General features: G+C 39.8%; 1 protein-coding gene across 1 annotated transcript in view; it reads left to right on the top strand.

The window, feature by feature from the left end:
* The first annotated feature begins 443 nt into the window (after nucleotides 1-443).
* Nucleotides 444-21,764, top strand: part of GUCY1A2 (guanylate cyclase 1 soluble subunit alpha 2) — a 148,641-nt gene continuing 127,320 nt past the window's right edge. The window contains exons 1-4 of the mRNA XM_009276960.1: nucleotides 444-482; nucleotides 2,951-3,012; nucleotides 6,333-6,454; nucleotides 19,190-19,908. Of these exons, the coding sequence (XP_009275235.1) occupies nucleotides 444-482; nucleotides 2,951-3,012; nucleotides 6,333-6,454; nucleotides 19,190-19,908 (942 nt within the window). The remainder of the gene's footprint in view (nucleotides 483-2,950; nucleotides 3,013-6,332; nucleotides 6,455-19,189; nucleotides 19,909-21,764) is intronic.

Below are 21,764 nucleotides of genomic sequence, written 5' to 3'. Positions count from 1 at the left end.
GAGGTGGGGGATTCTCCATCCCTGGCAACATTCCAGGTCAGGTTGGACGGGGCTCTGAGCAAACTGATCTAGTTGAAGATGTCCCTGCCCACGGCAGGGGGGTTGGACTAGATGACCTTTGGAGGTCCCTTCCAACCCAAACTATTCTATGATTCTGTGATTCCATGATCTTTTATCTCCCTGAATGGCAGAAGCTATGTTTCTTGGAGAGGCTACTAGAAGAAGGTTTAGCTCTTTTGCCTCCATCCAGTCTTGCCATTGAATGCAGAAAAGAGGTTGAAATGTTTTCGTGTCCACTCTCTCTCTCATAGGCAATGCTTAGTCAGTAGTGGAAGAAGTGGTGCACCAAACTACCCTTGTAGGTAGCTATAAGCAGGTGTCATATCTCTTCTCTCCGTTTTGTTTAGTCATGGCCATAGTTACAGAATTACATCTATGGCAAAATGACGTTCACCAGTGACGAAATACAGCAAACTGAGAAAGTAAGCACAGTGGCTTTTTAACCATGCACAGTGACATGCCATAATAATTCTTGTCAGAAATGAAGAAAGATGTCGTGACTTCTCAGATTGGATTTCATACTGGCTATGAGCACATTACATAGAGCTCTGTTTATGAGCAGTGTTTTAATAGTAAATCCTATTTTTTGTCTGTACTTAATTTCTAAGATTTGATAGAAGATGCCAATGAAAAGGGGTATGAGTTTGTAGGATTGTATAAAATTGTCTGACGCAGCTAGGCGGATGATTTAGCTTTCAGAAGAGAGAGTTAAAAGTACGTGGGCTATTTTTTTTTTTCATTCAGCACTGCAGGAGAATGGAGGTCTGTTGTTGAAATAAGCTCAGGACTTGGAGGTTGCTTGTATGGTCAAATCTTGAGGTATTCAAAAGGATTTTTCCCTGGGTAAGGAGTGCTACATCTGTGTGTCAGGCATGAGAAAGGCAAAGACAGTCCCTGGTGTCATAAGCTGCAAAACTTCCTGAGAAGACAAAAAGCTATTTTCCTTCCTCTCTGCAGGTACCAGGCATTGCTGCCTTCCATACGCTTGCTGTAAAAGCACTTTGGGCGAACCAGAAGGGAGATTTAATTTAACAGTCAAACATTTCTACCATTCCCTATTTCATGTCAGAGGAGTTGCTGGTGGAGTACTGATGTTCTGTGTGTAGGGAGTGGGGCTGAGGGAAATGCTGTGTGGAGATGGGAGATGGCAGCTGCCTGGACCTCTTTGCTTAAAGCCATTTTGCTTTGCCTTGTTGTCAGAGTGGGAAAAGACATCTTTTCTATATGTGAAGAATGGATTTTTCTGCCTGCTGAGCACAGGAAAGCTGCTGAATCTCTGTGAGAACAGGCCATGAAATATATTTGGCCATCAGGCCATCAGGCCTAAGGACTTCAACACCTGCTGTACCACTGAGAAGGGGATGTTTTTTTGATATGTGATGGTTTCATTCATATGGTGCTTCCATTGTGTTTTGCAAGAGAACATGTAACTTTTAATGCCTTTTAGCACAGGAAACTTAGTTCCCACAGAGAAGAGAAGTAATAATCTGATACAGAATTAACAAAAACCCCTCTCTTTCAAGGTTTACATCTATTTTGAGCTTATTTTTGTTAAGTGCATGCATTTCCACACATTTGAATTCCAAAAGGTAGACACATTCTTATAGTTTGGTATTAAAGAAGAAATTTTTACAATTGTACAAACTTAGTGCAGCCCGATATACACTTTTTCATTCCTGCCATCATCAAAACAGATACCTCCTCCTGCAAACTCATGGGCCATAGTAGGAAGAAAGCTCAACTCTTGAACTGCTGAATCTGTACAGCAGTAAGCAAAATCTGAGACTTTCAAAGACGATGGAAGTTTTAGAATGAAATTCCTCTAACTGAGGGGCATTTCAACTATTACTTTCCAAAGTAATTAGATGTCTTTTCCAAAAGGTAGGAAAATACCAAATATCTCTAAAATTTGAGTGTCTGCTGCTGTGAGTCTGATCAAAATATCCCCGTGTGCCTCTGATACAAAAGGAAGATTTATAAATCCAAATTGAGTACCTTTGTCTGATCTCTGGTGCCAGGACAAAATAGATAGGTGAAAACTCTCAGATTTGGTACAAACCAGTCATTTTGGAAGAATGATGTTTTGCCATAAGTGACCTGGAAAACTCCAAAGAGAATGACATGGATTTCACACTTGCTTTATTTACCCAAAGATCTCTCATGAATTAATTCAAAATAATAGGAATAGAGCAGCAGCAGTAGTAGTAGTAAGGAAAATAAACATATATATGTACGTATGTATTTTCGTGAACACTGTAGTAGTAGTAGTAATAATGCAAATGAACACATATATGCACATATGTATTTTGGTGAACACCTATTAAAATGAAATAGCATAGAAATGCTTGAAGCATGTCATGACTTTCTTTTGATGAACTTGAGTTTCCTGATAATTTAAAAATGACTGGAGAGTCATAGCTTGTCAGGAAAGTAAGCCAAAATAAATTGTGTCTTTATAATATTCTTTAGTACAAAATGCTCTAGGGAGCATACAAAGTTTAAAAACCCAATGCCTTTTCCTGGTGATACTTAAAACACAAAAGAATAGCATTTTCTTCCAACTATTTTAAATTAATTATTTTAAAATAATGAGATAATTGGTGGGTGATCATTTTTGAGAGCTAATAGTGAAGTGGCTCCTTTGTTATGCACAACTAGTCTTGTAAGCAGTATTAATTATGTCACGTTGTAAAATTCCTTCCTATTTAAATGGTGAAGTAAGATACAAGGAATGAATAATATTTCATATCTATTGCTATGATGGGCACCTAGCAGGTAGAAGATGAGGAGTAGTAAAACTGGAGAAAAATAGTGTGTTAAAAGATAATGTTAATTAAACTGTACTGTACTTCCCTAATCTTAATGATTTTTTTTAATTGTTCTTCCATAGCCTCAGACCATTCAGCAAACTCTTCAAAGGACACTGCAGTATTTTGAGCATCAAGTTATTGGGTAAGTGTTAATGCGAGGTAGTGAAAGGTGCATGGTAATGTTTTCCTCTATGCTTCCCAAGTCACAGCCTTGTTTGAGAAGCTTTTTAATTTTTCTCACAAATTCTTAGAGGTGCTCTGGAGTAACTATACATACTATGGACGTTAATGATAAACTGCTGTCCAGTCTGCTTCCATGCAATCCCATCAGAGCATGACTGCTCCATTAACAGTGATGTTTCCTATATAAGGAGAAAAGGGAATCTTTTTGTAAAAGTATAAGATCTATTCCAATTTGCTTTTCACAGAGCCAGCTGAGAATGCTGGGAAATTTACTTATGCTATGACCTGAGGTCCAACTCTTGCAAAATCCTTCATCAGTGCTTGTTATATACATGCACTGTTACATACTTGCAGGTTTTTGCAGAAGCAGGGCTGAAAGCCACCTCCTAAGAGTTCATTGAGGAAATTAATAGATGACTGAGGAGTAAAAAGAAAGTAATAGTAACTATCATCATGAAAACCTAAGGCATTCTTCCATTGATTAAAATAATCTTTCAACCTTTTCCTTACCTGCACAAGTATTTTCCTTATCTGCGCAAGTATTTTATTGTCACAGACAACTTTTCCTAACAGAGTCAGAATACAATGGCTTCATGTCTATAGCCATTAAATAGCTGTGCTGTATGACAAATGAATGCTGTCCTCTGAATTTAATTACACAGATGTAAGGGAAATTTTTTTCAGGCTGCATTGAGTGTCTTTTTAGAATTTATGACGTAGTTTTGAAGCTCGGTGCACTGGAGGGAATTGTCCTTGCCTATTTCTCAATGTTTGGTTAAAATTCACAGGGAGCCCTAGCTTGGTGGGTGATACCTGCAATATTAGCAGTCTGGCTGGCACCTGAGGGCAGTGAGGGAGCCAGTCTCAGCAGGTAGTTGTGACGTCCAACGTGGGGCAGGCAGGGGGGAGAAGCTTTCTGGCTGCTAATTTTTTTCAGTTGCTGAAAAAATTGCTTGAAGTCTCACATGAGGAGACTTCAGAGGATGAGACAGTGCCTTGAGGAAAGCATGTGTGCAATAACAATGGAGCTTTTTATTTATGGCCACATGTGGCTTAGATGTGCTTTTTTTAATGGACAAAGTTTAAAACCGGGACACTCTGAAAACCTGTAATTCCTGTGACTTATGATACACTGACTCAGTTTTTTGAAGATCAGTATGAGTTTGTTAAAGTAGCATCTGTCTCTAGCTGATGTCCTATATTTGTCCTGCCCTGTCATCTTTACTTTTGGTACACACTGTGGTGGGTTGACCTTGGCCAGCTGCCAGACCCCCACCCAGCCGCTCCGCTCTCTCACTTCGCCTCCTCAACAGGACAAGGGGGAAAGTAAGATGAACAAAGCTTGTGGGTCAAGATAAAGACATTCCGGACTCCTCTTACCTCCTCCCGCCCTGAGCGGCACAGGGGATGGGGATGGAGGTTGTGGTCAGTCCATAACGGCTCCTCTCTGCTCCTCTTTCCTCCTCACGCTTTTTCCCTGCTTTTTGTGGGCTGTCCATGGACTGCAGCTTCCTTCAGGGCACATCCCCCTGCTCTGGCATGGGATCCTCCACAGGCTGCAGTGTGGATATCTGCTCCACTGTGGTCCTCCATGGACAATCTGCTCCCCCATGATCTTCTCCAGGGGCTGCAGGGGAATCTCTGCTCTGGAGCACCTCCTCCCCTCCTTCACTGACCTTGGTGTTCCAGGCTGTTTCTCTCACTTCTTTCTCTCACCACTCACACCACCATGAGGTGTTTTGCCCTTTCTTAAATACATATTCCCAGAGGCACCACCCGCTTGGCTGAGGGGCTCAGCTGTGCCCTGCAGTGGGGCCGTTGGAGCCGGCTGGAACCGGCTGGAACCAGCCTCTCCTCACAGCAGCCCCTGCAACCCCCCCTGGGCGCTGACACCCAATACAACATAACTGTTCATCAAATCTCCCGTCCCGGTCAAGATCAGAGGTGAGGAGTGGCTGTGGTGTCATTCTGGGAGTCGGTGATGCTGACTGAAGAGGCCTGGCCTCCTGGCGTGGCGGTGGGGTTGGGCTCTGGGTGGGCTCGGACAGTGGGTCAGGACATGGCCTCCTGCCAGGCACGTGGCCTGGCGTCGCTGGAGACCTGGAAAGCTGTACAGACCATGCAGCTCACTGCAGAGTGCACCAGCAGCCCTTACCAGTGGGTTTTCCTTGTCTAAGATGAGCCCACTCTTCCCAATATGCTTTACTCCATGTGGAGAACCAGTTTTCCCGTTGGGGGGTAACCTGATGGGCAGCTCTGAATCCTTTCTAGTCCTTTTCCACAGGTGCTGGCAACCCAGGTGCTGAGATTTTGCAGGCATTAACCAGATGAAGAATCCAATCCTTAAACTGCAATTCATGATTTATGAACTATAAACAAAGTATGAAAACATAACAAAACTGTTAATAAAATGCTCGTTAGAAAAGCTTTTCTCTGTGCATTGAGCTAAATCAATTGTATATTTTGCCAAGTGCATTATCACTCTGCTGCAATATTTTCTTCACTTGTATTCCCTCTTCTGTTGTCATTATCACCTACATAAAGCTTTGTTTTAAACATAGTTTGAGCTTCTGTTCTGTTTCTGTTGAATTAAGGAAAAACAATACAGCAAAGCTAAATAAGATAGAATAATTTAGATGTCAGATAGAATAATTTAGATGGTAGCTGCTTTCTTGCTGGTCAGAGCATAGCTCTGTGTCTTTCATCAGTGGTGGGATTCTTTTTAATTTTTCTTTAACAGGCTATAGCACAAACTTTATTCTTGATAGCATAGTGAGTTGCAGCTTGACATCCTTCTTTCTGCCAAGATCTTTTCAGAAGATAATCCACAGAGAAAGCTAGGTTTTATACTTGCAGTGCTAATGTAATGTGATGTGGAAGATTTATTATTCTTATTAAATACTTACCATTGCCTCATAAACATCTTGCTTGGAGTTTACTGTACAACTTTGTTATAGACAACACCCCTGTGGGAATGACGTATAAGACAGATATGTCTGATACCCTTCCCTCATCCCTTTGGCACTATTTTTTTCTTACGTCTTCATTCTCACTACAGATAATATTCCAGATTCTAGTATAATACTTGAGATACCCAGGCTACTAATGTGGTGTCATCTCTGTGTGATAATGCACGAATGGAAAGGGGGTGATGGAGGGGAGAAGAGGGAAGAGACAAGGGAGGCTAAAGGCATCCTTTACCACCACTTCTGAGAGACATTTGTCGACCTTGCGTTTGCATAAGGAGATGCTATAACTTTTTTACTTTTTTTACTGTAGTTACAGGGATGCAGAGAAGAATTTTCACAATATATCAAACAGATGCTCCTATACAGACTGCTCTGGCAATGAAGAAACTGAAGATGTCTCAGGAATTCTCCAGTGTACAGCTAATGTTCTTGGTATGTATTTTTTCAAGGGAATTCGTTTCCTTTAGTTGGAAGGAAAGTTTCGTGACCATCTTAATACCAACAATGAACCAAGGAAGTTTTGCTCCAACAAAGGAAATTTAGGATGTAGGCAGCTACATATCAATGCACTGTTATTACATTTGTCTCCTTTTCTACATATATTTTGCGCCTTTTAGACAACCCAGACTGATTTTTCAGTGGAGTCAGTGGAGGTGTATTGTGCAATACCCAGGTTCATGTCAGTGATTATAGAAGTCTCAAAGGCTTTGAGTCCAAATAGTTACCGTATTTTTTTTTATTTGCATTTTTAAATAATTGAATGCTAGCTCTCAGAAACAAATGCTGTCATTTGCCATCTGCTGCTTTCATGGAGTTTGCAAATGGAGAGCTGTTGCAGTCGTTTCTCTGCGGGAAAGGCGCTGGGGGTCCTGGTGGCCAGCAAGTGGGACATGGGCCAGCAGCGAGTCCCGGCAGCAAAGGTGGCCAATGGCAGCCTGAGCTGTATGAACAGGGGCAGAGATACAGATCGAAGGGACTCATCTCTCTCTACTCAGTACTTGCTAAACAACATCTGGATTACTGAATCCAGTGTTGGGAGCCCAAAACCACAGAGAGGTTGATAAACCAGAGGGAGTTCACTTGAGGCCACCAAGATGGTAGGGGCTGGAGCACCTGCCCTGTGAGGAGAGGCTGGGGGAGCTGGGCTTGTTCAGCCTGCAGCAGAGATGGCTTCAAGAGGACCTAACAGCAGTCCCCAGTGCCTGTGGGGACATCCTCAAGGACAGGGAGCTGGGCTCTTTACACTGGTGCAGGGTGGGAGGGCAAGAGGTAGCAGGCGTAAGTTGAAACAGACTGGGTACTTTTCCCTGTGAGGACAGTCAGGCAGAGGCACAGGTAGCCCAGGGAGGCAACCTGTGTGCAGTCTCTGCCCTTTGAGGTTTTTAACCCCAACTGGGTAAAGCCATGAGCAACCTGGCCTGAATGACCAGGCAACTCATGGGGTCTCTCCCAGATTGAAAGCCTCTCTGATTCTGGCCCACCTAACAAGAAGGAGCTGTTGATACCACAATGACATTTTTGCTAGTTGAGTACTGAGCTTTTTTTCCCTGAACTTTTCTATAGCACTCACAACACTTGGGGCTGTACTTTTTGTAACGTCGAAACCCTCTTTGCTCTTCCATTGGAGGTCTCAGTAGGCTGCTGAAGTTGGGGTGGAAGGCACAAAAGATGACATTCTGGTTCATAAGAAGTTTCCTTTGAGCTGGTAATATACAGTATAAACCTGTGACATTTTTATGGGATTATGCAGTTAGAGAGACTTTCTTCAACAGGAGGCACAACACTGAAATATGACCTTGTATGATAATTAAAGATATAATTTACCTTCCATGTCAGGGGAATATGGTAAGGTGATATTCTGCCCACACTGGGGTCTGGGCCATTGTATCCTGCTGACTTAAAATCCTTCTGGAGGTATATGGATTGCATGTCTGTCTGTTCTATCTCAAACTGTTAAACAGACTTGGTACGCTCAGTGAAACAGCTAACATGTTCTAGTTGAGAGATGACTCTGTTTCCCTGACAATCAAAATGCTTTTCTTTGGTGTCAAGTGCCTTATTCTGCAAGATGCTAGGTGCTGTCAGGGAGATTCTGAGTGCCTTTAATGGTTGCTGAAATCCCTGGGAAGAGGCGGTACTTGGCACTTTGCACATTTGGGTCATGGAGAGAATTTAGAACAAATTAAATTGTAAATATGTCCAATATTAGTTACCATATTTTGGTTTTATTTGCATTTTTAAATAATTGAATGCTAGCTCTCAGAAACAAATGCTATGAGTGATAAGGCAGGACTCATACAAAATAATGACTTTTCACGTTATCATGTGCATATTAATATTGTAAAAAAACCAAATTAGATGTTCAGAACTTACTTCACCATGACACAAATTATGTGTTCTAAGAAATAGTTATGAATACTTTTGCATCTTCAGAGTACTTTTAAATCAGTATGTTAGCCCTGGTCCCTTAGCATGGCTGAGTAACGTGCAGCCTGTTTTTTCAGTGGTATCCTCACAGCGCATGTGTGTCCGGGGCAGATCAGACTGTTGGGATCACAGTGTAGGGGTAACGTCTAGACATTACTGTCTTGGGGAATGATTAAAATGGACTTTGTTGAAAATAAGTTTGCAGACACTTGCTCTGGGAAAAGCTCACCTTTTAAAGAATGAATTTGAGTTCATAGCAAAAAAAAAAAATATTCAGTGTAAGCAAAACACTAAGATAGTTTAAAAGCAGTACTTCTTTCCTTCTCCTTACCTGAGTCAGGAACATAAGGGAATGAGCAGTAAAACCAGCTTCTTGATTTTAATTGTAGTGCCTATCACAACAGGTAAATAATTAATGGAGGCTATGTAATTAATTCTCACATACGCAGTTATTTTTCTGGTTGCATAAGGATTAGTGAGAGGTGCCTCTGTGCAAGAAGGATGTAACCACTGGGGTGTGTACCTAGAGCAATTGGCATGGCTGAGACAGGAGACAAGAATGAATCTGACTGTGATGGAGGCTAGAGAAACTGTTGAACCAAATCTGGCTCTCAGTTTATTTATATGAGCGGTAACAGGGACTTGCTGTCTAGGGCTGGAAGAAAGTGTTTTCTTAAAGGTGCTTGGAAGCAACCTCCTGCTCTCTTACCTTAGATAATGCCAACATGATTCACCTCTCCTGACCCTCTGCCTGCCTCTAAAGTAGTCATTTGGCATTCCTTATTCATCAGAAGACAGCAAATGGTGAGATCATTAGTAAGCTTGGAAGACTGTGAGCAGATGTTTCACACCGTGGTCCTGGTGCTTACACTGCTCACAGCAAAGTGTTGACTGCAAGCTGTATGCTCAGCTTGTTGCATGTGATTTATCATGTATGAATACTGGAATTTTCCTCCTGTCAAGTCTTCAATAAAGTGTGACACCATCTTCCTGCAGTGGAAGGACCTGATTCTCCTCGTCTCCTCGCTAAGTTGCTCCTGCTACAAGTCTAGACATCAATAGAGCTCTTCCTGCTTTAATCCACTGTAATTAAGGGAGCCATGTCCATCATGCTCACATGCTATAAACGAAGTTTGATACCAGATCAATGGCACAGCTTTTCTTTGTGGTGACAGCTTCTGTGACTGGAATATTTAATTTAACTTTGTATCCTTTTCAGAATAGTCCAGACAGCTTTATGATGGACTCTGCTTTCTTTAATTGCTGTGTGCACACTTTTACAGTGTCCTTCATAAGCATATCATCCAAAGGAAAAACAAGTGACAATATATTGGAAGTCGGGAAAAAGAGGAGGGAAATCCTAGCTTCTAAAGGGAGCCTTTATAAGGTTCCTAGGTTGAAGTAAAGTATTTCAAAGAATAAGTGCTGGTATGTTTTATCTTGTTGACACACATAATGCTTTAAGCTGTGTTCAGAGCAGATTGGTGGTGTTAGTTTGAACTTATTTTAGAAATAATGATAAGAAAAAGATTCCTATGATGAAGTGTATTATGTGGATGACTACCACATTTCTTTATTAGGTGACTATAAATTTTTACTGAGGTATGTTAGAGAGAAAGATTGTATCTGAAGAGATTTATTTTTTGACCTTGGGCATGTTTTTATTCTTTCTGTGCCTCAATTTCCCATCTGTATAATGGAGATAACAGTTGTTGGGTTTTTTTAATCCTTTAAACCATATGTCAGTGCTGTTCAGATTTTAACTTTCTGAAAGCAAAGAGGTTTTCATACCATTTGTACATTCAGCATTTTGAGCAGTGACAGCCTAATCTTGTTTGGGACTGCTTTTGTCCCTGTAATTTAAAATAATTTGGTTTCAAGTAAGATTAGAGTGTGCATTTTGACTTATTGCAGCTAGTCAGAGTAAAGCAGAAGACTTCCATGTAGTTGCAAATTAAAACTTTGGCAACAGGAAAATAAGGATGAAAACTTTTAAAAATTGTTAGTCTGTAATTCCTACTGTAAGGAATATATTTTGGGACATAAAGCCTTCATGACCTGTCCTGCTTATCTGTTTTGCAGATATTCCAAGCAGGTCTGTGCTACTGAGCTTTACGAAGCAACAGAGAAATGCCCAGTTTTCATTTTTCAACCCCACTGTGTACTTCTGATATATCACATGAAGTTTCACACATCCCAAATGCACAAACTAGATAAAAATTGTACAGCCTTCACCTCATCTTCTCCAAACACTCTTTTCAAACACTGCTACACTATTAATGTAGCCTTTGTGGCCGTGAACTGTTCTTCACTCTTATTTCAATCCTTCACAAAAAAAGAAAGGGAGTTTCATGAAGGGAGTTACCTGTTTTCCTTTAAATGCCACCAGTATTTCCTTTGAAGCCTCTTTGCAGCTTGCTGAGGAGCTCTGTAATCTGTCATAACTTTGATAGTAAAACTAATGAAAAGTAACCTAAATTAATAAATATCTATAAAAAAATCTGTGGTGCAAAATTTGCAAAGCAGAAGTAGATGTTCATATCCAATCTTTAATGACATGGAAGAAATGTTGTCTTTGAAAGCCTATTTGTGTATTAGACTACAATATCTAAATTGTATGTATTGCAGCACCATGCTATATGCACTGCGTAAATAACACCTGCAACACCTTTGGTGCGCAGCCTGAAGTTACAAATGCACATGTAGCAGATAGTTGTTTCAACAAGGAGGCCTGGAGAAATAATTGCACCTATCTGCCTTTCCATTGCTTAAGATAGAAAAAAACATTCTCTTCCATTTTTTTATTCAAGAAATTAATTTATGCAACACAATTCTTTTTCATCTGTTATAAAAAATTGCCTCCTAAAATCTTACTACAATTACCTCATTCTCCTTAAAAAATGCACAGCATACGTCAATGGCTGCTAAGTCAGCTCCGCATGTGGACTTAAATGTATTGCAAGAATTTTTCCTGTTAGGCATTCTTAACCCACAGATTAATACTAATGCTCGTCCTCTTGATTTTGCTTCTGAAAGTGGTGTGAGGATTTTGCTCCTCTGTAATTTCTAAGTGAATATCTTTTTGGGCATCTTCCATTTGGAGGATGATATGGCAGAGTGGCGAGGATTCCCAAATCCCCCAGTGATAAGTTACATGGAATCCCAGCCCAGAGCCCTGCCCCATCAGGGAGATAAATCATGTTTCTGGATTCAGCCTCCCTGAGACACTGAGGAGGAGGTGGAATCCATCGTTGGTGCAGGGGTTTGGAGAGCTCTTGCTCTGGGTGACATTTGCTCGTCACCATCAAAGAAGATGTGTGCTGTAGGCTGCTTTATATAGAGCAAATCACTTCATGCCTAAATATATCTTGCAGGGCTGTTCCTTCATTTAGTGCAAAGGGCATAATTCTATAGAAGTCATTTGTTCTCTGTACATTTGTCAAAGATGAAGAGCTGTGTTTCCTTTATGGAACTAAGAAAATCTCAGCTCTTACCCATATTCTGTAGTTAAAGAGGAATAAATTTGGGATCATTCTGTTAACTATTTAATAATAACAGCACATCACTGCTGAGAAATACTACATTTGAAGAGGTAGGAAATACGTTGAAAAGGAGATGCCAGGACAGATCTTAGCCTACAGTGAGATTAGACCAGGTGATGTAATTGGAAAAGGTGGACAAGGGTTTGGCACACTGACTGCTCGGCAGGTATCCAAAAACTGTAAATGCTTATATACTTAAAGTACATAAATTACTATCACTTTCCTCTTCCTTTGAGCTAAGAACTGAAGATAGTCATTAGAATGCACCTAATTTAGGATACACAGCCTGATTTATAATTAAAGTTGTTGGTTTACAAATGGTGTAAAAGGAGATGTTACATGGCCCAGTGGATTGGCGATACTAATGGATTTTAATAATACTTGGAACTCTATCCTGGGGTGGTCTGAGCTGTACACACAGGACTCCTATTATTTAGCAGATGTTACAGCGCACTGGCAATACAAAAGTAATCTAAACACATAATTCATGTGATTTTGAAACTGAGATGAATACATCTAAATTAGAAAAGGAGAAATGTTTATACCAAATGGCCGTAGACGTCCCACTCTTCTCAGATCAGAGCTATTTATTGTTAGAAAGCAGATGAACTACCAGTAGATAGTGAGCAGTTTGAAGTTATGATGTACAATAACATCTTGTAGAAGTCTATTTATAAAGTAGAAGACATTCTGGGCATGATTCATTGACTAAATGTAGGTGTTTGCCATTATTTTAGGTGCTGTGGGGTATCTCGTGTGGCCTCTGTCAAACCTTCAAAAATGTGTAGGTCTCCCTTAAGTCCCATATCCCGGCAGATGTAACTATCTGTTAGTTCTTTTGTAGATGTCTTGGGTGCCTTATGAAGACTCAAGTAGTATTAGATTTCTATATTTAGTCAGCTGAATTGAGCCCTTTATATATGTGAGGAATTATGAGAGATGATTTTGCATTTAACGGGAAAAGTTTTTAGATTTTATTACAATTTTATTCTTTCCAAGAAGTGAAGTTCTGCTCCCTATGTCAATTCAAAGACATATATGCTTATTTTAATGCAAAAGCAAATTAAAAAAACTCTGTTCTTACTGCTGTTTGATCTCTAGAGTTAACATGAAACAAACTGGATCTGCCTTATTTTTAGGAATGACCGACCTAGTAATTGCAGTTTTCATTTAATAAACCCTGTGCAAATCTAAGAAGTGAGGTTTCCAAGATGTGATGGGGGACACAAAATGATGATAGTCTTGCTTCAGACAGCTTGGTTTTGCCTGCAGAACTGGCTGCTACTGAAGGTGCTATACGGGGAATAAAGAACATTGCCTGTTCTTAATAGCTCAGCTGAACTTCCTGTGTCAGTCGTTTGGAGCAGAATCTTTTCTGCTATGCTGAGCACAGGTGATCAGGTCCTCACCAAGAAGGGGTAATTACAATATTCCTAAGCATCATTTGTCAGAGGAGACCCTCACTTTAACAAGGAAAGAAAATGCCTCATTAAAATTGGATAAAACAAATACTATAGGTGAACAAGTGTGAGGAATTCTTTTTAACAATAATTCTCATTTTTAGTTTATGAAATCTTGAAAGATATGCAGGCCCTGTATGGCACTCTAAGAGAAGTGTAGTAAAAATTTTACAGTTGTGTCAAAACCATATGTAAAGGCATAAAATGATGTTATTGTATTTATATAAAATGATAATATAAAATATAAATATATAAAAATAATATAAAAATAAAATCTGGATTCCCAAGATGATATGAATTCACCATCATAATGAAGTAAGATCAAAGTCCTTTATACAGTAATTAGATCCTGTACTAGGCTCACTTACAAGCCAAATGTTTCATCTAATGTACCTTCAGCATTAGCCTGTACACAACAAAACCTTTTTTATTGTGAGAATAAATGTTGTTTTCCCTACCATCTTAAATTATGCTTTGGAATTCTGAACTGCCACCTGGCTTTCTGTCCAAAAAACTATTTAAGGAAAAGGTCTTATTCATGCCAAAAATCTGCTAATCCAAAAACATTTAAGAGGTATTTGCTATAATTGAAGGTGGCAAATTCTGCTTCCGTCCACAATATGAATTCTGGAATTGCATACTGAATTGTCCCATCCCCTTCATATTTGACATTTGCAGATTCTTAATGGGTATCCCAGAAAAAAAGGTATTTTTCTATGCCAAAGGAATCGGATGCTGGCCACTCTGCAGCCATTGTCTCCATGATTTACTTTAAGGAAGAACTGGATGGCTTGTAACTGCTTCTGCATGCTCTGCAAGTTAACGGATTACTTTGACATTTTTATCACATCATTCATCTTCTATTTGTTTCTGAAGAGCCTATGGTTTGTGATTTTCTTTATGGGAACAGATCCCTATCTGATTTCTCCACTTAGTAATGTACAAAATACTTAGAAATACTGTATTAGTTCCTTGATGTTTTGTAGTGGGTTTGCAGTTTACAGGAACTGCTGAAAAAGAAAATGAAGAAGGACCTTTTAGTAGCATGTTATTACAGGATGAAGTCATCTATTTCTGCTCCAGTTCAGTGAAATACTTAATTTGTACTTTGAGCCTATGCTTAAAGACTTTGGTAATTTTGGATCTGGCTCACAAGTATAGGATTTCTTCTCTAAATGTCTTTGAGACACATTTTTAAAGGATAATAATAGACCTTGTATCGTACTTTTGTCATAGATCCCGAAGTGCTTTGTAATGGAGGCCCAGAGCAATATCTTCATTCTATGGTTGCTTTGCCTCAGTTTCCTTCTGCAATGTGCATGTTTTATTTCTCTCCAGTATGGGCTAGAATAAAAATGTCATTGTAAGAAAAAGCAACAAAAAGAAACTACTAAGGAAAAAATACTTAGTAGCGTTAAGACATGTGATTTGTCCTCTTGAAGAAGTGGATTAAGTGGTAGCAACACAGTAGATCACTTTCCAAGAGGAAAGTAAATTGAGACTGATGAATTTTTAGAATTTCATTCAGTATATTAGTAGAAGGTTGGTAAATAGCAGAAGCTCAAAATAACACATGGTTTCACTTGGGCAACAGCAGAGAGTGTTGGGATGAATTTTGGTTTATTTTGTATCAGTACTGTTCAGTGAAGTGTCTTGGTGAAACTAAGGAAGACTTTTTCCTACTTACCGATTGCAAGCTAGTGCCCGTTAGGAAGCCCTATCTGTGGTTGTTGGGGTCATGCATGAAGCGATATGGGAGTGCAGTGGCCTCTGCATTTGGAAGTGCTGGGCAGGCATACAGATCTCAAATACTATTTTTTTTCTCGGCAGCCGAATGAAAATTTTGATTAGAGATCCATAGTGAAAAAGAAAGAAAGGAAATGCCAGCTTTTCAGAAAGGAATAGCAAATCATCAATTTTGATGAACAGAAGGTGACTCACATTTTCAGTGCCATCTTCAATTTTAATTATTCCACTGAAAAATCAAAATGAAAACAAAATGAAGATGCAGAGAAAGAATTTAATGTGAGATGAGTTTGAAAAGATTAGACTGTTTATGCAGATGTATATAACCTGAAGGTTATAAAGAACATTATTTTGATGATTTTATTTGTCTTTTCTCGAAATAAAAAGAAAAAATAAAGGAAAAACTGAATACACTGGAATTGGAAATCATACTGAATATAATTTTTAAAGATAATAATTAGCCTGTGGAAGTCTCCAAATGTAGTAAAGTATGCACTATAGAGACAATGAGTTCTGGGAATTTTTTTAACAAGCAGGTCTTTCTATATGTAATAAAATTATCTCCCGATCTGGTAGTTCCATCCATTTCAGTGAATAAGCCAAATATCTAGTGTAGCAGTTAGGGAGGAGCTTACTCAAAACCATGTTTTTTCATGATTTTCCATCATTTTTTATAGTTTTTCTATAGCATCTGATACCAGTCACTGCTGAGACAAGATCTCAGAGCAGCTGAATAGTGATCTGATGCAGTCTGTTGTTTTCTCTCCTTGTGATAATGATACTCATTTCTGTTGCCTCTTGAAAGCTAAACATATCCAGTAAGTATACAGAAAGGGGTAGGGAGAAACTCCACATAAGATATTCAAAAGATTAGGATCATTTATATGGTAGTAAATGAAAAGGTTACGATGAAATAGATACAGAGTTAATGTTAGGTAGGTGTGTGCTTCTGTTCATCATTTGTTTCAATGGGAGAGGCAGGAATAAGTGAGCAAAAATACAGATTATTTTGTGCAACTTCATACAAGTACATCACTGAAGCCAAGAGCGTTGTAGGAATACAGAAAAAAAAGTTTGTGTGTATTTGTATAATAGGAATAGAAATAAAGATTTTTGATTTAAAGAAAACCCATCATGCTTCAAGCAAAAATTGACATCTTATTGGTGAGGCTTAGGAAGAAACTTCCCTGATAGGTACGTTATACTTGTTTGTTTTAGAAGGTCGTTTGACTTTGTTTAATTTTCTCAGTATCTCATAGTGTCTATTATTAGAGAGAAAATTCCCTACTAAGACAGACCAGCAGTTTGGTCGAGCTTGGGCATATCCATTTTTCTATTCTGAGCTAATCTAATTTTCTGCTGGTACTGTGTGTAACTCAATTCAAAGCTAAAATGTTTTTAAAAGTAGTGGCACATCCTCAAGCCAGGTCATTGACCTGAATTTCATAGTATAATTCACGTTGCTTGGAGTCAGTACGTTGTGTCTGCATTGAACAGCCAGTCCTCCAGGGCAGACAAGACGACCAATCTAAGACAATCAGCAAAACCTTAGGCCGAATACTAAGATACAACTCCGGTTAACGATAATGAGGCAAGGCTTACATATGTAGCAGTAAAGTACATGAGGGATCAGTTCTGCATATCCTATTTTCAGTTAGTGGCACCAGGGCAACTGACTGTTTTACTGTAATTTTATACTTTAAAGACAGCCCACCTATGCTATTGTTTTGGGCAGCTTCACGGGATGTTACATAGTTCTGTAATGGTATTTGGTCTTTTGCATGAATAGCCCAGGGGTTTCCAGTACTGTCCTTTTCCCATACTTTCAGGGCCTCTGCAGTCTTACAGCCTTGGGTGCCCCTGCTAGACTGCTCACTTTTACACACAGACTTCTAAAGCTATTCGCAGTTCACTCTACAGAACAATGAGATTTGAAAGTATGCGTATGTGTGTGTGTATACATACGAATATGATAATTTCTTACCTCCTTGCTGCTAATAGCCAGTTATGACAATGTTATTGGTATGGGTTAGAATTTAATTCTTTTTGGGTTATAGTGAGTATTTTTATGGACAGTATTGCAATACTATGTTATGCAGATGTAGTGGTAATGAGTCAGGAATTGGCACACTGTCCTCTGAGTCAGGATATTAGGGGGCATTGTGTACCAGAGATACTTTCTTTTGGCTTAGCTGCAGATCTGACCATCTGTGGTCATAAAAATCCTGGGAATATTTTTGTAATAACCTAGTTTAGTGACCAAATTTTATTATGAGTAATGGCATTTGAATGAACTTTCCCAAATTATTACTATTACTATTACATAAAATATGCTTGGTCATGTTGTTATGTTGTCCTGTTTATATATGTAATTTTATGCGTTTTAATCTGCTATTAATCATATAGAAGGTCCAAACAAAACTGTTGTTGCAGATAGTTTGCAAAGCTGTGGAATGCTCAGATCCCTTGTGAATATTGATTGTTATAACTATGCCAGCGTGCATAGGCAGTTCAGACACTGCCTTGAGATGATCAAAGGTTATTGTCTGCAAACAACAGATGAATGACTTCTTCTGTCCCCTGTTATACCTCTTGGACATGAAAAACACTAATCATACTGCTCTTCAAAATTTAGAAGCCTACAAGCAATTTAAACAAACAGTGAGAAGTTTGGTGATTCATTGGGATCTTATCAATGTTATAAAACATGCTGAATATATATTAAAATAAAGAGCCTGTAGTGCCCTTAGGAAATAAGTAGCTGCCCTTCATTTCTGTTAGAATTCGAGATAAATTTTAAGGTGTTTGACTGTTTCACTGAAATTTGATATTTTTCAATACACTGGAGGAGCTATGTTGTTAATTCCTATATTAATTTCCTTTGAAAACTCTTGCTGGATATTTGTAATTCACATACAGCTGATTCATACTTCTTTTTCTTCTATTACAGCTTAAAACATATCTGATAAATTTTGTGACTCTACTATGTGATATAGGGATTATATACAGATAAGATTTAACAGAGCATGTCTTCCCCAAAACAAGACAGAGGAAAATGTTTAATCACCCTCCCAAAATTATTTTTTCTAGGTTATCCTTAAAATGGTAAATAACAAACTGGAATAGGATTTGATACGCATTTGTATCCAGGGACTTCCATCACTGATATTTTTTCATCCCTTCAGCAACACCAGCCTTATCACTTCTGTAAATCAAAACCTTTTGAATTTCTGTGATGGAGACTTGAAGTGACATTGTGAGATATCACAGAGCTGTCCCATCTACTAGTAGTTTAGGTAGCTCTAAGAGGCAGGGTTTTTTTTTAAAGATGGGTGAGTGTAGAAGCCTAAAATAGAAAGGCTTTCGTCTCCTTTGGAGGCAACAAAAAAGAAGTAATTATTCCTTTGTATCTTCTGGCAGTGCCCAGTAGCTATAATGAGGAAAGTATTTTCTCTGAAAAAAATCCCAAAACCCACAGCCCCTGACTGCAGGGCTTTACATTGCTTATTGAAAGCCCAAGGCCTGACTTTGAGTCCCAGCAGCTTATTCTTCAAGCTGGATCCAGCTGGTAAGAGCTGGATCCCTCGCAGAGGCAGTGAACAGAGGGGCTATAAAAGCAGAAGCCTCATTTGTGGCTAGGTCAACAATGGAAGGGATGCACATTCACACAGCGGACTGCATGTGACATGCAAAACTCAGGGAAATTATAATGTCTTCTGGCTTCCAGCAGGGAAGAGGAGACAGGCAAGAGTAAATCCCACGAGTAGCTGGCTGGGACAGCGAGCTAAAAGCATGAGGACTTAAAATGACAGGCAAAAATGGCTTCTAGGGTTATTCCCAACCATCAGAGAAAACAGAAGTCCCATGGGTAGGTATCCAGTGAAAAAGCCACTCTCACTGACTTGGAAAAATACTGGGCAAATAGAGAACAAGGGGAAGATGTGACACTAGCAATACTATGTTGTTGATATCAGTGTCTCGTTGTCCTATAGGTTTGAAGTTTGAGGAAATGCAAGAAAAGTTTGGGGAGGAATTCTTCAATATCTGCTTTGATGAGAATGAAAGAGTTCTTCGAGCTGTAGGTGGGACCCTTCAAGACTTCTTCAATGGCTTTGATGCTTTGCTGGAGCACATTAGAACTTCATTTGGAAGACAGGCCACCCTGGAATCCCCTTCTTTCCTATGCAAAGAGCTCCCTGAAGGCAATCTCATGCTTCATTACTTTCACCCACATCAGATTGTGGGATTTGCAATGATGGGAATGATAAAGGCAGCAGCAAAGAAGATTTACCGCTTGGAAGTGGAAGTAGAACAGGTCGCTAATGATAAGTTGTGTGCAGAGGGGACGAACCCAGGTAACTGCAGCTGTCTGACTTTCCTTATCAAAGAACATGAAAATGCAAATATCACAAAAGCACTTCCACCGGGAACTTCCCAGTCCCCCTTAGACCTGAGGATTAGCATCAGCACCTTCTGCAGAGCTTTCCCCTTTCACCTGATGTTTGATCCAAACATGCTGGTTCTCCAGCTTGGAGAAGGTCTTAGGAAGCAGCTCAGATGTGACACTCATAAAACTCTGAAATTCCAAGACTGCTTTGACATAGTTTCTCCTAAAATCAGTGCCACATTTGAACGAGTTCTCCTGAGATTATCTACTCCCTTTGTCATTCGGACCAAACTTGAGGATTCTGGCTCTGAAAATAAAGATAAGGTAAGAACATTAATTTGTGTATATGTGTGTGAGGGGAGAGGATTATTTATTCAGAGAGAAGCAGCTCAAGTCCTGTGTACTCTGGAAAGCTCACTTATGCCTTGCAAACCGGGGGCTAAGTGGTATTCCCCAGCCAAGTGAATATTTTCCTAAATTATTTATAAGCTTTGCCTATGATGTTGTAGCAAATCGTGACATTGCCATTCAGAAAATTCTGTGCTGTGGAGTTGAATAGTGCAGTTTAAATCAAAAGGGTGAGGAATTTTACCAAATGCCCATATCTAATCCTTAATTTCACTCCAGCTATATTATGATAACAATAATAGTTATTAAGCCATTTACTAGGGAATAGCTTTCAGTATGTTTTCTGAAAGACTCTCACTGCAGGGTTCATACTGCCACTTTATTATATCCTACTTCCCTATTTCGAAAAGCTGCTTTCTTCTGTGTTTCTTCTTATCTCTCACCCTGCACTCAAGGGAACCAGAGCTGTAAGTGGTACCAAGTATCACTTATGCCAGTTTTAATGCTTTCCAATCATTTAAATAGGCACTTGTCCTCCTACGCTGCCTCTTCCCTCAGGGTTTTAAAAGAGAGCTACTTTAACTAGTGAGCCCTATGTTGAGTTCAGTGCATCCCAGGTGAGCTAGGTGAGAACACGTCTTCTAGAGTGGACCTCTCCAACGACTGGATAGAGTTTGTCTCATTGAATATCCTTGAATTATGGGAAGGCTTTTTGGTGTGAAGTTGTGTTCCAGCTTTATGCACTGAAGTACTTATACTTAATGTTTACATTAAAAGCCTATGCGTGGTAGCCTTGGAAATACTGCTGCCCTAAGTGCAGGAATTACTGATTTTCAGGGTTTTTAAGAGATGACACCCAAGAATAGTCAATCACACTGGATACTGGGACACCTAAGTTCTGCCTATGGGTGCCACATTTACAGTTTAGGTGGTCTGGATATAGCTTGAGAAACTCCACCTCTGTTTTGCTACGTACACTGGACCAGAGTTTCAGAAAGACTCCTGTGGTAGCTGCATATCGAGTTCTGGGTTCTTTTCAAAATACAGCCACTTCTGACAACAGCAATGTTTCCAGCTCCTCTTTGGCTCTGCTCTTTGGCACCAATAAACGTATTTCTGATGCATTTTCCCCTGGAAATAACATGTTCCCCCAAGAGAAGCAAACTAGTGCTTCTCATTTTGTATGAATTGATGTAATTCAACCTATTTAAAACCAAAAGGGAGTGTATTTTTCAGAACCTGTCCTCAAAGTCACCCTAGCCTTTAATTATGAAAAGGAAATGTTGTGTGAAAAGTTTGGAGGTGTTGGCTCTGAGCTACCTTTCGGGACAATCGTTTCTCCTTTGAAAGAGGCTTGTGCCGTGCTCCTTCCTCCCTCGGAGGCTGTGCATGCCTCTCGGGCACCTTCCCGTGCCCTGGGGACAGAGTCACAGCCCTTCGACCATCTTCTGCTCTTCATGAATCTGCTGTAAATCACTCTGAAGAAGAAGAAGGTTTCGGTGGGGGGGGGAGAGGGGCGCGCTGGGCTTTTAAAACTTTTCTCCCTATCTAATTACAAGTTAAACAAACAAAACATTCTCTTACCTGGGCAGGTTTCATATGCTTGTGGCTTGCTCATAGGAGAGGTGGCAGGGAGTGGAGCTTGCTGGAGGCAGGTTTTAGCAGCCAGTTTGGGAAGCAATTCTGATTTCAAAAGCTTGTTCTGTACCATCAAGCTGTGCAGCTCTGAGTGCTTCCTTGTGTCATGGCTGTGGTTTGTACCATGTGTCATTACAGGTGGGTAATAAAGAATCAGCGGGGCGGGCCCACCTTCCACCTGGGAGAAAGACCGT

The sequence above is a fragment of the Aptenodytes forsteri genome, unplaced genomic scaffold, assembly GCF_000699145.1.
Source record: "Aptenodytes forsteri isolate BGI_AS27 unplaced genomic scaffold, ASM69914v1 Scaffold354, whole genome shotgun sequence".
Classification (NCBI taxonomy): Eukaryota; Metazoa; Chordata; class Aves; order Sphenisciformes; family Spheniscidae; genus Aptenodytes; species Aptenodytes forsteri.
This window is presented reverse-complemented; position numbering and strand designations above follow the sequence as displayed.